General features: G+C 30.7%; 2 protein-coding genes across 2 annotated transcripts in view; one reads left to right on the forward strand and one right to left on the reverse strand.

Annotated features, from left to right (window-relative positions):
* Positions 1-15,613, reverse strand: part of LOC118191637 (uncharacterized) — a 48,858-nt gene extending 33,245 nt beyond the window's left edge. Inside the window, exons 1-3 of the mRNA XM_035362464.2 lie at positions 15,517-15,613; positions 4,455-4,666; positions 543-697 (exon numbers count right to left, since the gene is read on the reverse strand). Of these exons, the coding sequence (XP_035218355.1) occupies positions 543-697; positions 4,455-4,611 (312 nt within the window). The 5' untranslated portion in view covers positions 4,612-4,666; positions 15,517-15,613. The remainder of the gene's footprint in view (positions 1-542; positions 698-4,454; positions 4,667-15,516) is intronic.
* A 321-nt stretch (positions 15,614-15,934) lies between these two features.
* LOC118191638 (uncharacterized) overlaps positions 15,935-17,268 on the forward strand; it is a 53,254-nt gene continuing 51,920 nt past the window's right edge. Inside the window, exon 1 of the mRNA XM_035362466.2 lies at positions 15,935-16,096. The gene's annotated coding sequence lies outside the window, so the exon portion shown is untranslated. The remainder of the gene's footprint in view (positions 16,097-17,268) is intronic.

A 17,268-nucleotide genomic window follows, 5' to 3' on the forward strand; every position in this document is an offset into this window, starting at 1 on the left:
AAAAACGAAGCAACTTAAACAACTTACATTGAAAGAAATGTTTAATGAAGTAAACAAATACATATTAAGCTTTTTTTTTTTTGTAAATTTTGATACCCTTTAGATCATAATTGTTCTTTATTTCGTTTCATATTTTTAATTTTATAATTTCTGCCTGCCATCTTACCAGATTTAAACTGATGATCTATAATCCGGAAAAATCGATAATCCGGAATCGCCGAAGTCCCGACGAGTCCGGATTAACGACTTTTGACTGTACATACTAACTTACCTCGCAAGTACTCAAATAAACATTGCCCGAATACGAATGATGTGGCTCGGTTAGAGTTTTTGCCATCACTCAAATACAGGTGATGCACCAGTCAACATATTAATAAAAATTATTACAATTTTAAAACTGGTATTAGATTAATACCTTAACATCTAAAGCAGTTAATGCAAAATAAATGTTACTTAAATGCTTACAAATATCTTATACATTAAATATATGAATTCTAGAAATATATTTTTAAGATTACATATACACAATGAACCAGACTTACAGCCAGAGGTATTGTCGGATAACTGGGTGTAATAGATTCACTTGAATGCTGTTTATCAGCAACATGTTCAGCATCAGATACTGAAGACGTCTGATTTTTATTCTCCATTATCTTGATTTTATCAGAGAAAGTAACTTTTGAAGATTTCCATTCAGCTAAAAAGTAAGTTAAAATATATATATCAAAGATAAACTAGATAAACTTCATTAAAGACATATAGAAGTTAATTTAGTTACAACTCTAATCCATAATATGGTTACAGAGCTGCAGTCAAAACATATCAAATACTAACAGCGGAAAGAATTACATTTGTATGCAAGCAATAAGCAAAATAAATTAAATAGTACAGTTTAAACCAGATAATTTTTAAAAGGCCTTTTTATATATCCAGAATTAAAAACTGTCAAATAAAGGTTATCTTCAATTTTGTATCTAACATGAGCTGCTCAGTTCTTTTTCCAGACAAGAAATTATTATAATTTCTTATGAACCTATTTTAGTGATAGTACAGGATCAGAGTTCAATGCATGAATATATTTTAAGTACAGGAAATTTAAAAGGAGTAAAGTATAGTAATTAAACATTACACCATTTATCTCAGCATTAAAAATGCTTACTTTTTGATTACACATACAATTTATTTTTGAAACTGCTTAATATATCCAGTATAAAATAACTCATTGTATTTCCTGCTTGATCACAAAAAAATTAATACTGAAATAATAGTCTTTAAGAAAGATTGAATTTCATATTAAATGTACATCCATTTAAGTCTTGTGTGGGAGGAAGGGGTCAAATTTTATATTTTATACCAATATGCATTGCATACTAGGTAATCAGTTTATATCAAAAATAGGTCATCTCTAGGTCATAAGTTTATATCAGACCATATACAGACCATCAATTTGGCAACTGTTCCTGCTCCTCTTAATTAGAAATGACAATGAAAATTCAGCAGCTTTCACTCCCTTAGCCAATTTAAATGCTTCGATTAAAAAGTCTCAGAGATTTTCTCATATTATCTTGTATAGAGATCATGATATTTTATAGTATGATAAACCTGAAACTTATGTTATGTGGAATCAGGGATAGTAAGCATTATGTCACATGATGGACACTTAGCAGTCATAAACTCTGCTGACCAATCGCACCATAAATTCTAAATGTTTTAGGTCAAATATTGCCATCTCTTAATCTTGCAGCTTGGTGCTTCTCTAAATTCTAAAAATTTTACCACTTCGTGTAACTGTACCAGTGGAACTTGGACTGTGTGGAATCCAACAGCAATTATGGCTATAATTTTAAATTTCTAAAATCGCTGGTGAATATCTTAAACTTCAAATGGAGACAGTTTTAATATTAGCAAACTAACTAATTTCTTTCGACAATGAATTTTTCTTTATCTCACAGTCAATCTTAAGAAATTCAAAGGCAGAAAAAATGCCTAGTTTATTCATTCACTTCAATAATTCTAAATTTCATTAAATCTATGTTCCCTTACCCTTACCCCCCCCCACAAAAAACAAAAAAAAAAAAAAAAAAAAAAAAAAAAAAAAAGTCTTTCGATTTCCAAATAATGTGTCTGTGTAATGTGTTCAATGAAATTTGGGATGAGAATTTACATTAGACAAAATGCAGGACCGGTTCTATGAATGGTGAAATATATAACTTACTCCTGCCTGAGAATTTGTACTGGGGTTTGTCTGTAAAAAAAAAAAAAAATTTAAATAAATAAATAAATAAAATCTATACAAATTTTTTCTAGTATCACAAGTTATCTCATCAGCCAGCTTAGTTCTCTTGTCGAGCTGAGGAAATAATTTCATTTCTTTTAATGCAGCATCTGAATAAATATTAAATCCTATCTTTGTACAAATGAATTTACACAAATATGGCTTTTATGCAAACCATAGCCCTCATTTCCAAAGAATTTAACAATAAATTTTATGCTGAAATACTTTGCCTGGATATGGCTAAAATATTCAACCAGATATAGCAACAAGGAATCATCTAGAAAGTTATTAATCTTAATTGCATCTCCCATCACTTATTTCATTCCAATAAAAAATTCTACAATAAAATTAGTCCTGCAGCTTCTATTAGAATAAAACACAGGCCAAGTTTTCATGAATCTATCTCTATTTCCATCTTACATATCATTTTTCCCATGCATGACATTTTACAAACCCTTATAATCATTCACACTCTAAGAATGTCTGACCTAATGGAATAAATCCACAAAATGAACACTTCATTTTGCATCATGTATGTCCAAAATGAATGGAAGTCTTCTAGCCCATTTTTTGCATTAAAAGCTTTTGAGCTACCTAAATTCAATTTATAACTATCAATCTACAATACATTCTCCTGTTCAGGAAATATACCAGTTACGAAATCCAGAAATATAAAATCTCCATGCTATGGTAAATATTTAGATAAAAAAAAAAAAAAAAAAAAAAAAAAAAAAAAAAAAAAAAACTGGAGTAAATTAGAGTCAGGTATATAGACTATCATCATGCAACAAAATTTCCAAAATTTTTTACAGATGAAAAGTTACTTATTGAGTGCAAGTTTGCAATAATAATAATAATAATAATAAAAAGAAGATTTCCAAGCTATCAGTATTTACCATAAGTCCACACATCGACAAAAAACATTATCAACATGTCAAAAGAAGACCTACTTTAGTAATTTAAAATACAAATTTTAATTATTAAATAAGGATTACATATTGCCTTAAATAAATAAACCACATTTTTCGTGACTTTTTTTCCATTTTCTTCTTTCAAGGTATACCAAGATCTGTTTTCGCTTAAAAGAACATCAGAGATTTGCACAAACTCTGCACTGCACCCAACCACTTACTGCTTACAAGATATCTACTATCTCTTCATTGTATGCTTAAGCGATTTAGCAACAAAAAACTGTTACTCCCACAGAAATGTTACTATTGCTCACAAGTTATCTACCATTTCTTCACTGTATGTTTAAGCGATTTAGCAACAAAAAAACTGTCACTCCCACAGAAATGTTACTGCATTTTCTTCCAGTGTTAGCAAAGTCCAAAAGAGCATATTTTAATATAAGTGAAAAATATAACAATTTATCCATAAAAACCATTGGAAAACAAAAAGAATGCACATGAAAATGGTGACATTGTTTGACTAAAGAATTGTTATGAGCAATTGTCAGAGTTTGGCACTTTCTAAAAATTTGGCAACTTTTATTAAGATGGTAATATGTTAAGTAACAAAATCTGGGGGGAACTCCCCCCCTAAATTTAGTTAATTATACATATAAAAAAAAGGATGCATTTTAGAAATTTTTCCCAAATGTTATTTAAACTCTAGAGGGAATGTCTAAAGCTAACCAAGTTATTTTAAAAGATGTATCCATTTGAAACCTGCTGTAAAACAACTACAAATAATAATTAAATGCATAAAATAAGAAATGTATTTCAAAATTCTATCTTTATATCATTTAGTAAAACTATTTTGAAGTATAATAATTATATTTATTTAAATGCTTAACTATGCTTTTATAAGAACACATAATGCCCTTTTCATAAGTCTTGAAGTCATTAGCAAATTAAACAATTATGTGATAGCTTAGAAAATTACATGACTTAGAAAACAATTTCTGCAAAAAATAAAATATTAATGATGTAACTTTGAAATGATGATATTTGATTCTTTTGGTAAGAAAAAATCACAAAACATAATAAAATGTACAAATAATAATAAAAGAAAATCTCTTTAAATCAGTTTCTTCAAATGATATATTTAAATACTGGCACGTGTGTATAGATGGATATTAAGTTATTAACATACTTCTCAAAAAAAGAAATATGTCAATAATTCAAGGAAGACTATATGAACATGAAAAGGAAATTTATATAGAAAATTAATTCACTTTTAATCTCTTTTTCCTCCAATGTGTTTTCATTTCCAGTGATAAAATCCACATTAGGATCAACTACGCTACTCAAAGAGTCAACAGAAGATGCATCTAAGGAGAAATCTTCTGAGGTAAAACTGACTTGCTGAACACTGAACTGGAAGGCAGCCATTAGAACTTAAAAGCCCATCCATTTGATTATAACTAGGGTACTGTTATAGCTTAACCTGTATTTAAAATTTAAAATAAAAAGAAAAAAAATTAACAAACATAAAATAAGCATAAAAATAACATATAATTATATTCATAAAATTATATTATCTGTTACACATGACTTTAAAATTCCTAAAAGTATGTTATAGTTAAACGTTCTACTCCAAGTGATTATGAATACATATCCTCCAAAAACAAAAAAAAAACAAACAAAAAAAAAAAGTGATACATTTCATAACATAACCTTATAATTATTGAACAAGCCGGTTGTAAGAAATCCGAGTCTTCAGATTCCTATTTAGCATTACAACACTATCTTACTCTAGTCTAAATACAAAAAGAAAAATCTAACAAATGATTTTCGCTAAAGATATAGATATTATATCTGTATCTATACCCTATCTTTCATGACTATTTCTGTATCTATACTAGCACATCTTTTCTACTTTCTGGAGAATATAGTAAAGTTAATTTCATTTAAAATTTAATTAACTTTAAATTTGTTTTTTATGAATAAAAAATGTTTGTTAAATTAAAAATTTTTCTGTTTTCTGTGCAGTTACAGTTGTATTCTGCAAACAATTATTTTCATCTATTTTCTCAAAATCTATTTCTTACATTCTTTAAACTCTGTATCTCATATTTTTACTGCAGATGACTATAAAATGTATTTTAGATGTCTCATATTAAAAGACAACTGTATTTAGAAGTTAAAAAATTTATATACAATGATTAATGATTACTAAATTTTTGTAAATATTTGAAAATGATTACTGTTACATACAATTAGAAGCTTAAATGCATCTTGCTACAAATTCCAAATGCTTTCAAAATGCAACATACAATTCAAAAATTAGCATCCTCAAATGCTGAATTCTACATAAGAAAGAAATTCACTTAAAAATATTTTTACTTAAGCTGTTGCATTTATCAACATCTTTTATACTTTTTGCTGTTAAATTAACAAAACATGTTAAAAACGTTATTTAATCTAAATAAATGTATACATATTTTTCAAATTTTGAAAGGAGGGAAGGAAATGAACTTCTAGCCATTGTGAAAAGAGGTACAAAGGGCAAAAAAGGCTGAGAAGTCCTGGTCTAGTAAAACAATATCTGAACTGAATCTTCAGTCTGTAAACATTGAACTTTCAATCACGGATCTCTCTTCAGAAGATAAACATGTCAGTGTTGTAATTTTAAAGTCAGCAGCATCTAAAAATTTTATTTAAAATAATGATTCAATGTCATAGCTGCCAACACTTGAAATATGAAAAACTGGGAAGTCTTCCTGTCAAAAACCTTGAATTTCTGGGAGGTTTTCACATTGCATGGCAACACTATTTTAAAAGAACTCAAAACTGATTTAAATTCACTTTATAATGCACGATTCAGTTTATTCAACTATTTATATTATGATTATGACATAAAATATATTAATTATATATTATAAATTTTTTGTTCTTTAGCAAACTTTATTTCGTGATTTTCTTATATTTTTATACTGAGAAAATTCTAAGTAGAGAAAGAAAGCTTCAATTTACCAAATCACTTTTAAACACGATAAAAATAAAATTAACAATTAATGTGTATATTACTGTGTGGATGAACTTAGCAATGACCATACATTTATAAGATACAGTACTTAAGAATTACCCCATCAACCGTAAAACTGTCACCAAGCAGCATGATTTAGCGCCAATTAAGAACCCATGCGATGTAACAGCACACTTATAACATGTATGCTTTTATTTGATGTATGACCTTAATAAACTATATTTTGTTTTTATGAGAAAGAATATAAATTAACTATTATTGTTGAAATTTTCCTTGTATTTTGAAAGAAATGATTAAAATTTGGGAACTGCCTCGTAGAGAATAGCCAGAAGGGTACTTGTATTCTGCAACAGGCTTGGTGAGTATGTTGACTGGTGCATTTCTACATTGGTGAGAAATAGGGTTTGGTAATAAAACTCGATGATTTGAAGCTCAGTTAAGCTCGAGCTCGAGTGCTTTTTTGGACGTTCGAGCATTTGAAGTTGACATACTTACATTATCAAAACTTATAATGGACTTATAATTAAAATAATATTTTTTAGAAATTTAAAATAAACTTTTTCTGTACTTATACATTTATATTAATGAAAAAATATTTTAAAAACACTAGTGCATGTAGTGATTTATCTGATAGCTTTGACCTAATTTTGGTGCAAAAATTGTTGGCCACGGAAAATGCCCTCTCGGAATCAATCGACGTTGGTTTCCTACTGTAAATAACTTCAAGTAACCGCTTTAAATTTACAGTCAATTCACCATTACTTTTTGACAAAGTAAATTCTTGACTTAATTTTTTAAAGTGGTTATCTTCCGGTAGTTTGCTGGTTGGAGCTTCTAATAGTGCTCTAAGTTGTTCTTCAAGAGAAGCACCAACTTTGATAGTTGTTTCTGCTTCACTGCTTGAATTTTCATTTGATGAATTTGGTGATGAATCTAGTGACGGAAATAAACGCTTCATCAAAGCAGCTGCTAGTTCTATAGAAGCTTTTGATGGCATTTTATTTAAGTTGTTTAGTGAATTCATCAAATCTATGATGTTTTTGTTGATCCTGCTATTGATGTAAAAACCAATATTTTCAGAAAGAGAACTACTTATTTCAGATTCTTGTTCAGTTAACTTCTCTTGCATAAAGTTGATAGAAATATATGCTGTTCGTAAAGTGGCTTGTTTTTCACCCATAGCGTTAAGTGCCACTTCAATTGGTTTTAATGCCAAGACTATCGATTTTATTAATTCCAGGTTTAAATTTCTTAACGTTCAGATCCAAGTTCAATGAACACATCCTTTGTAACATCATACAATTTTACAAATGTTTCAAGCATTTTCAGCATTGAATTCCATCTGGTTTTACAATCAAGTGAGGGTTGTTGCTCTATCTGTAATTTTTCTCTATATTTAGACTTGAACAAATCTGAACGCACAACAGAATTTTTGAAAAAAATTACAATTCGTCTCACAATATTTATGTTTTCCTTGAACGATTCATTCTGTAATTTAGATTCATTAATGTTCAAACCATTATCAACATCATCAGTCTCTCCTGAACTTTCATCTATATTTTCTTTTGTCCCTGATTTTTCTTTATAAAAAGTTTTGTAACAGCCAAATGTGAGGCATGCATAAGACATGTTTGATAAAAAGCAGGTGATTCTTTTTCAAACTTTATCATAACACTTGCTCCATCTCCAGTAGTAGATACAATATCATTCTTAAATGATAGACCAAAAGATTCAAGGTGCTCTTCTATGAGTTCTTGCATTTTTTTTTTTTTTTTTTTTGGCATCGTAACTTCCAAAAATTCTTACCAATCCAAGATTGATGCTTTTTTGGTAGGCAGTATGCATATTTATATTCAGGAATCTCCGGTTACCATTGCTGGTCCATTCATCCCTGATAATTGAGAATTTCTTTGATTCGGCAATATCTTTTTTAATATCATTTTTGATTTTTTGTTTCACAGTTTCCATATGGTTGTGAACAAGAGCCATTACAGATTTTTCGTTGCCTGGAAGCTTCATACCCCTTAAGGCCAATGATTATCGAATAAACTCTGACTGAGTGATTTTACGAATTGATAAACCATCTACTGCAGTCATTTTTGAAACAATCTCTTCAACTGATGTTTTACGAAATTATCCAAAGTTTTTGTTTTTTAGCTGTCATTTTTGCCTCTGTTTTGTCAACGTCAATGTTATGAACGCTGCTTAGATGATGATGCATTGTTGACGTATTTCCATTTAAAATAGAAATTTTTTTATTGCATTCATTGCAGAATGCATAATTTTAGTCTGCCTTGGTGAAATGACTCCAAATGGTTGATCTTTTGTTTTCCGCCATGATTACTATTCTAGAAAAAAATAGAAAATACTATTCTAGAATATGCGTGTATTCATGGCTGTAACTCCAAAATTAACCTTTTTTTACCAAAATATTGCTAAAATTTCGACTAAATTTGTGTTGAGATATTAGTAATCGCATTCTTATTGGTTAAAAGGAAGTATAACTTTCTGTCATGTCCGATGCATTAGCTTTCTGTGAGGTTCGAAATATCCGAAACTTATTCCCATTCTATTTGTTTATGATTTGTTACAACATGATTTGCTCCATCTCTGTATTTCTGCTTCTGTCTCTACGTATTGCTTTGTAATAAATGTTTGTTTTGCGAAACACGGCATTTTCAATGTTCAACAATTTGTCAATTTGTAATTTTGTTTTTTTACTGATACTAAGAAAATCATTATTTAATATTACATACTACTACTTAAAATTAAAAGTTTATTATTTCTATCGGTAAAGATTAAAAATCCTTGCATTTCTATGTATTGTACTGCATGTACTGTAGGCAGCAACAAATTCATCTCTTTACCAAAACAAGTTTCAACACTGCTCAGTAAAAGTACTTGTAAAAGCATTATTTTACTATATATATTTATAATCCTTTTATTGTTTAACTTTACTTATCCGTAATACTATTACAAAAGTTTTAGTTTTTATGCACTTAAAAAGGAGCAGTTTTATGACACCAATAAAATGTCTTCTAGGATTCTTAAGAAATATGTTGACAAATAAATTAACCCTTTGCACTCGAGCGGTGCCTCTCAGGCACCACTGCATGTGATGCGATAACTCGAGCGGTGCCTGAGAGGCACCATTCGAATCGATGTGTTTATTTGTGTTTGACCTAAGGAATATCGCTTGAGAGATCTACTTGGCCTTTTGTAGATCATATTACAATGTGTCTGAATAGCTATAAGGATGTCTTATCTCAAATAAAGGTTGTCTTTGCAATGCTTATGCGATTAAATGTCTTATTTCAAAAATACTTGCGACCGCGGTTAGGACTCTGTCTTCGACATCAGTTCGAACTCAACCTTTTGCCGATTGCAGTATTTCTTTCAAAGTTATTGAGCTCAATAAGTATGGAACACGACGAAGAAGTTACTTCCAGCGAAGATGAGTTTAATTTTTCGGCAATAACGAACAAAATTACCGTAATTTCCGGAAGATTGTCCATTGGTAATTGTTGCCCAACTGTTGTTCTAGTACGCACAGAAATATTCTTTTCATAAATAAATCTTTTCATAAATCTGCTACAGCTCCTTTGAAATCATTTATGTTCATTCGTTTTGCTATAAATTTTGCTTGCAAGCGAATTTTTACAGTCGAAATTGCCATTCCCTTTCCTTGTTGCTCCTTTATCCACTTTGCAAGGTCGTCCTCTAGATTTGGCCACCTTACAGTACCACTTCTTTTGGATCGTTTCTGTTGTGGCATATTTTTAAGAAGTTCTTTTTCAGTTCTCCAACATCGAATACATCTGTCGTCCACTTCAAACTCTCGAGCTGCTGCTCGATTTCCAATTTGTTCAGCACGTGAAATTACATTAAGCTTAAAACCAGCAATATAGCTTCTGTGCCGTTTAGGGACATTTTCAAAAATTTTCCGCTCCCTTCTTACTTAAAAACTATCCAACAAGTACTTGTACCCAAACTGATGGGATCTGTATCTGGCAGAATGCCAAGAAAAATCCATTCATGCTGAAGGGGAAATACGTCAGAATTCGTTATTGCGAGGCAGGTGGAGTCGTGTCCGCCTTTGAAAAAAATTGCAGAAAAGGCAGGGGTGGGCAGAGGATGGGTCCTGGAAGATTCATCGAATGGCAGAGGAGAGAGACTATTTGAACTGATGAGAATGTTGATTTGAAAGGGAAAGAATGTTATTGTTCTGAGATCTCGTTTAGGGTGAATAAAGCATGTAGGTCCATTCAAGGGAAAGAATGTAAACAAAATAACGCTTGCAAAAAGCAACTGAGTGGTCTTCTGTGTGGGAACAACAACAGTCTATGCACAATGACAAGGCCATCCAAACTATGTACAATGACCATCATAGGAAATATTTTATTTTTAGTGCACCTAAACGCCGCACCCACTGAAAATTTAAGTTTTAAGCATGTAAACGCTGCGGCGTTTCTTCCGGAAATTACGGTACATCACTACATAGACAGCTTGCCCATGAGAACGAAGACGGAAGTGATAAAGATAGTGACGATGTTAGAGGAGCAAGAAGACGAAAAATCCGAATAATCGATAGTGAAACTAGAATGCAAAGTGATTGTACAGAAGAGACTGAACCTTCAGAATGGACGGTGTGCACAGAAAAGGGCCTTGAGCGCAAAGGGTTAAAAATAAAATGCAGAACAAAAAACATTAGAGCACGAAAGCCTGATGGGCTTGATTCGAGTATCAAGTACTCGAAAATGACTAAAAATTATCGAGTATCAAGCTCGAGCCTAAGCTCGTTCCAAACTCTAGTGAGAAATAAATGGTTACCAATTTGTGCATGTGCAAGAAACAAAAATAATCTAACTGGTTTTTCATAATGGTCATAATATAACAGCTTTTTATTGTAAAATACTTATTATGCTTATTATTTTTAAATGAAATCATAATTTTAAAGTATTTAATCTATTATAGTACACAATTTAGTTAGCAATTTATTGCAAAAATATCATACATATAGAAAATTCATTTTTTATAAACTCTTTCTGGTGACCAAAGTTCAGCAACTGCTATTAACCCGCGAGCACACGCACCGATCCGACGAACACGAGAACACGCGCCGGGTATGTTATACCCGAATAAAAAAATTGTAATTAAAAATTTGTCAAAAAAAAATTAATCGTTTTTTAAAAGAAATTAAATGTAAAACCAAGTTAATACTTCATTTTAGACAAAATAGGAAACAATAAGGAGAGGAAAAATTATTTACTCACTTCTTGAACATTGTTTACAAAATGAGGTCATATGTTCTATACATATACTTTTGCTACAATTTTCACAAATGAATGTAGTCTTTCTATCTTTTTTCTTGGAGCACTCTGTACACCTCTTGTAAGTCATTTTCGGTTTTTGGGGGTACAGTTCATTGTTAACATGTTCATCGGTGGTCAGTGTTTGTCCAGAATCAAGAACTACATATGCTCGCCGTCGTTCATTTTGAACATTTTCTATTAGCTGCATCCCTAAGGCTTTGAGAAAAGTACTCATCCTGTTTACGAGTAAAATTTTCTCGTATTGAATCAATATAAATATTTGTATTGTCAACTACATGTTTTAACACATCTTCATCGATAAGCAATGACAAGAAATCTAAAGGTGTTGAGAAGTCTTTAGAATACTTTGTATTTCCAGGGAGTTTAGTTATAATATTTTTGGCGCCAATTCTAACATTAGTCCGGAATTTATTTTTGTTCCATTTTTTACAACATAAAAACTCATTGCTACATTCTAGAGTTTCATTTTCTGTTTCTGTACCTGAATCACTACTCTCTATGGATGAATCATGATTACTATTATATTCTTCGTCATCAACATCTTCCTCTTCTTCACTAAATGAATCCTCATCAGAAGAAACTGTTTCAAGGAGATTTCTCAATCTTTCCATCTCTTCATCATAAGGAATATACGGTGCCATGCTTACACTTCAAGAAAAACCTATACTAAAAGCTTGAAAACGAGAAGTGCGAAGTGACTCACTGAGAAACTCGAGTACACGCACGGGTATGACATGCCCGAGCAATGCTGTTCCTAAAAAACCGTTGCACTTGCCACCTTAGGAATTTCCCCCATTTAAGTATGTGACCTTGAACTCAGCTACACCAAGTTTCGGCCTTTGATGAAATAATGGGCGAGAAATATACAAAAAGAAAAATGCACATGGGTATGACATACCCACCGCGTGTGCTCGTGGGTTAATAATGCCTCAAATTCATTATCATGGTTGACTTGGTGCTTGAACATGAACTCTGCTAGGTAGGATTCCAAATAACAGCGAGTCCTACTTTTGTGCTTTTTGTACCGTCATTTTATTGATTTCTACAAGTATTCTACTTTCTAAGCATGACATGCTGCTGATATTGCAACGTCAAATGATTTTTTTCCCCACCATATAATTGCATAGTATGCCTGTTTTCACAAATTCTTTCTTTTGATAAAATATCTTATCATTTATATTAAGTGTAAACATTTTTATTAGCGCAAAATACATGAACTACAAGCGTGATTGAAAAAACATAATACTTTAAAATCAAAAGTAGAGGGGTCTTTAGACCTACTCACCAGATCCTGGTGCTGATGAATTATCATCCACCACATTTTAGTTTATGCCACTGTAGAGCATTTTTTTGTTTTTTTTTTTAATTTTTTAGAGGCAAGAGATGTTATTTAGGGGCAAAGTCCTCTCTGGTATTTGAACTTCGGATCTCCTCATTGCTCATGGGATGTGCTTCCAATTACATCATGAAGGCTTAGGGTTGACATGCATATGCACAGAAGACATGCATATGACCAGATTGAAAAACACTATAACCCCATTGTTCATAAAAAATTTCAATAACAAATGTAAACTATGAGAATGAATGGAAAATTGTTACATTTTAAATGCGAAGCTAGAAGAAATGCATATGCACAAGTTGGTAACCACGAAGGCTTGAGTCTGGACAATGCAGAAATGCATCAAATCAACATTCTTGTCAAGGCCTTTGCAAAAGACAAGGACTGGAAGAAGTAGATTACCTCTAAAATTACAGTATTAAAAAAAAAAAAAAAAAATGTGTATAATTATAGCCATGATATAGTCAGATAAATATGGTCAATAAAACAGTAATAGATTGGAACAATTACCTGTGGAAAGTTTGTACTCAAAGCGATCTAAACATTACTTCCAGTGAAATCAGAATGCCTATCAAAATAGGAGAAAGCTGATACAGCTTTGGTGGGATCTCTGCCAATTTTCATGTTTCAATGTTAGCCAGCTTTTACAGTTGACAGGATAATAATATGTAACTACCAAAGACACTTTCTCACTCCTTAACCCTAAGCCTTCATGATGTAATTGGAAGCACATCCCATGAGCAATGAGGAGATCCGAAGTTCAAATACCAGAGAGGGCTTTGCCCCTAAATAATATCTCTTGCCTCTAAAAAATAAAAAAAAAAATTGCTCTACAGTGGCGTAAACTAAAATGTGGTGGATGATAATTCATCAGCACCAGAATCTGGTGAGTAGGTCTAAAGACCCCTGTACTTTTGTAGTTAGAGGCACATTTGACTACTAAGTGGAGGTGTGAAAGTTTGAATTCCAGTAAAGGTATGATATATTTTTCTTGCTTTCCATTCCAAGATGAGCCTAATGATTCCACATGTTGATTAAAACAAAACTAAATATACAAATATTCACTGTTTAAACATTTGGTTGAAGATTCATATAAAATTCTATAAATGTCAACAATAGATTAAGACAATTCAGATCAAATAAAATTTCATAAGAAAAATTATGTTGAAAATCGCCAGGGGTTGGGGAATGGAATTTGAATAATTTAACTTCAACAATAAAGCTTAAACTGTATGAAATTTGTTTGCACAATTAATTTTATTGCTGAAAAACACTGCAACGCTAAAAATTAAAAATTGGGAAATTTGGTTATCTAACAAAAGACGTGGTAAAAAAAAAAAACATTCTTTGGATAAAGCCAGTAGAGTTGGTAGCAATGCAATACTGAAGATGATCTATTAGAATTTATAACTGACTGCAGTCTAATTAAGTGTGCCCTCTGCAAGTTTCTTCCTTTTAGGAAGTAATATGTTCCAGGAACCTTCTACTTTTCTATAACGGACCTCTTTCCCCCTATAAATAAAGCCTCAAAACAGCTAAGATTCAGATTTTTAAAAGGATCCTAAAATTATCCTAATTCCACATAATAATACCTTTTTCTAACAACAACATGCAATGGGTTCCCTGAAAGAAGATTGTACCTATGGCTACAGATTTTTCTACCCAAGCTATCCCTCCAATTCTTTTCTGAGCATCACTATAAATTCTGGGTTTGCCCAAGATCTTAGATCATGTTGTTGATTAATGGGAAAGGAGAATGAAACTATAAAAATGTCATGCAAAATTTTGGGATATTTTGACAGAACAGCTTAGCAATATTTTGATATTCAGAATCAAACCAAGTTATTATTTTTCCTACTATACTAATGACTAGAGGGGGGAGATGGTTTATCGCCCAAAAATAATCTGGGTCTTGTTTCCCTTTTTTTTTTTTTTTTTTTGTAATACTATCAATACTATTAATTTGAATTTTGTATGTCATTCTTTTAACTCAGAGATGATGTTTTGACTATATTAATATAAAATTTTAATATTGATTTATGAAATGACATTACATGAAAACTACGAAAATATGTCTTGTAAAAGTGTACAAATGTTATTGCTTTAAAACTGCTTCATACTTTTTTCCTAAAATCTTTAACAAAATGAACACTTTCTATTAATACTGTGTACAAAGTTACTTGGCAAATTTTAATGTCACTTAACAACAGCAAGAATGGATGACTTCTCTTCCGAAAAAAGTATAATGATTATTATGCTGTCAGATTTATCGCAGTTTTCAATTTATGCATGTTTCATTAAGTTTAAAATTTCTGTGTTTATAAATGTTTTTTTTATGCCGGTTTCTGAGTACAAGCGATATTTATAACATGGCAAATTAACATAAAGCATCTACCGAAACATATGCAACTGTAATAACTTCAGACAAATCATAATGATAAAAAATGACAATATGAGGCTGATTTTAACTATTATTTAAAATTTCAAAATAAACTGAAATATCATATGTCATGATAACAATGTTTATCTCTTTAATTAAATTTACACATTATTTATATTCCAATCACGGTAAACACTAGCCTCATCTGAATAGTTTCATTTTAAATGCAAAACAGCTTTGTTAACTATTTACGTACCCGATACAGAAAATCACTTCTCGAACCCATACCATATGATTCGACAATGACGTGGCCAAATGTGAAGACAGAATCTTCAAAACTGAAATATGTCAGACACATTGAAACCTTCGAAATAATTGCTTAGAAATGCATAATAAAATTGTCTTCAGATATATCAAGAAATTAAATCCATTGTTAGAGAGCTTCAAGAATTGAGAAATTAGTATAATTAAATGTAAAAATACAAAATTCGGATTTAAAAGTAAATTTTCTGGCGCTGAATAAAATTGGAAATAAAAAGCAGGCAGTTAGTTATTGAATAGAATATTAAATCTAATTAGATACATTAAAAGTAGATTAGAAAACAAGTACATAAAATAATTAACTTGATTTAAAGTTTAGGAGTTAGAGCTTATCCCGCAGTTTCACTTAACAGTTTGGCATTACAACGAATTGTCAATAATAACAAATTATTTGTTTGTTTTTTTAGTTATGTTGAAAAACACACATTATTTCGCAGGCGTATAGTACTTTTATATATATGCTGCATTCTAAAACTACATCCATGAGGTTAAGAGTCGTCTTAAGTATGTAAGAGGTAATTATTTAGATTCTGGTCATATCCAGTTGGAATTTCCATTAGTTGACTGAAAACTGAAATGAGTTGTATGTGATGTTTGTATTGGGTTTATGTTATAATTATGACTGTATATATATTGATTAATATGTATATATATATTGATTGTACAATTGAAATATTTTGAAAAATTTCGTTACAAATTTTTAATGTATAAAAAAATTTTAATTAATTCATCAACCGGCTGACGGGTCTACATGCAAGAAGGTTCATTCAGTTTGACATTTTGTTGTAAAAGAAGACTGAAGCTTATTAGCCGTTATGTAAAAAACAATTTATTAGCCCGTAATGATTTTATTTATTACGAAGAATACTGTACTCCTTTTTTGGATAATAATTTTTATAAAAGTGTTTGGTTTAAGATTCGGGGAAAGTGTAGAATCACCCACTGCTTGGCGCGTTTTTAAGAATTGCACATACTCGGTATCCATGTACACATTGGCCTATTTTCACTTAAAAAAAACATCCCAGAATTGCACAAAAATGACATTGTGCACCCCCCATGACTTTATCCATGTACACATCAACCTATTTTTCACTTAAAAAGTCAAAGAAAATTGACAAAAATCCAATTTTTCTTACTCTTGTAAAAAGTGCCAAACAAATAAGTGGGCGATTCTGCACTTTACCCTAAAATTCTTCGTATAAGAAATAATTTTTAATAATCACCCACTGCTTGGCGCGTTTTTAAGAATTGCACATACTCATAAAGAAGAATAATTTTTAATAATCTTTTGCATATTATAATAATTTGCGTAATAACTACGAATGCTAATATGAATCAGTTATACATTTGTTGTTGCAATTCTAGCTCTTATTGTTTCTTCAGACAGATATCAGAGCATGAATTCTTAAACTGTCTTATTAGCGAAGTAAAGTGTGTGTTAAAGTGTCTTATTAGTGAAATAAAGTGTGTAAAGATTTTTTAACTGTCTTATTAGTGAAGTATAAAGTGTTATTCATCACATTATGTAAGCTCTTTCTAGCATGTAAATGTGCTTAAGTATTAAGTCTGGAGTCTATTTATTTTGAAATTGCTACTGAAAAATTTATGTTGTCATAGTTTTATTTTCTAGAATATAAGTCAAATATTTTACATTTGGGAAAATTTCAAATAATCCCAGGTTAGGTTA

The sequence above is a fragment of the Stegodyphus dumicola genome, chromosome 8 (assembly GCF_044657685.1).
Source record: "Stegodyphus dumicola isolate Sdum_Otavi_A_Nest chromosome 8, ASM4465768v1".
Classification (NCBI taxonomy): domain Eukaryota; kingdom Metazoa; phylum Arthropoda; class Arachnida; order Araneae; family Eresidae; genus Stegodyphus; species Stegodyphus dumicola.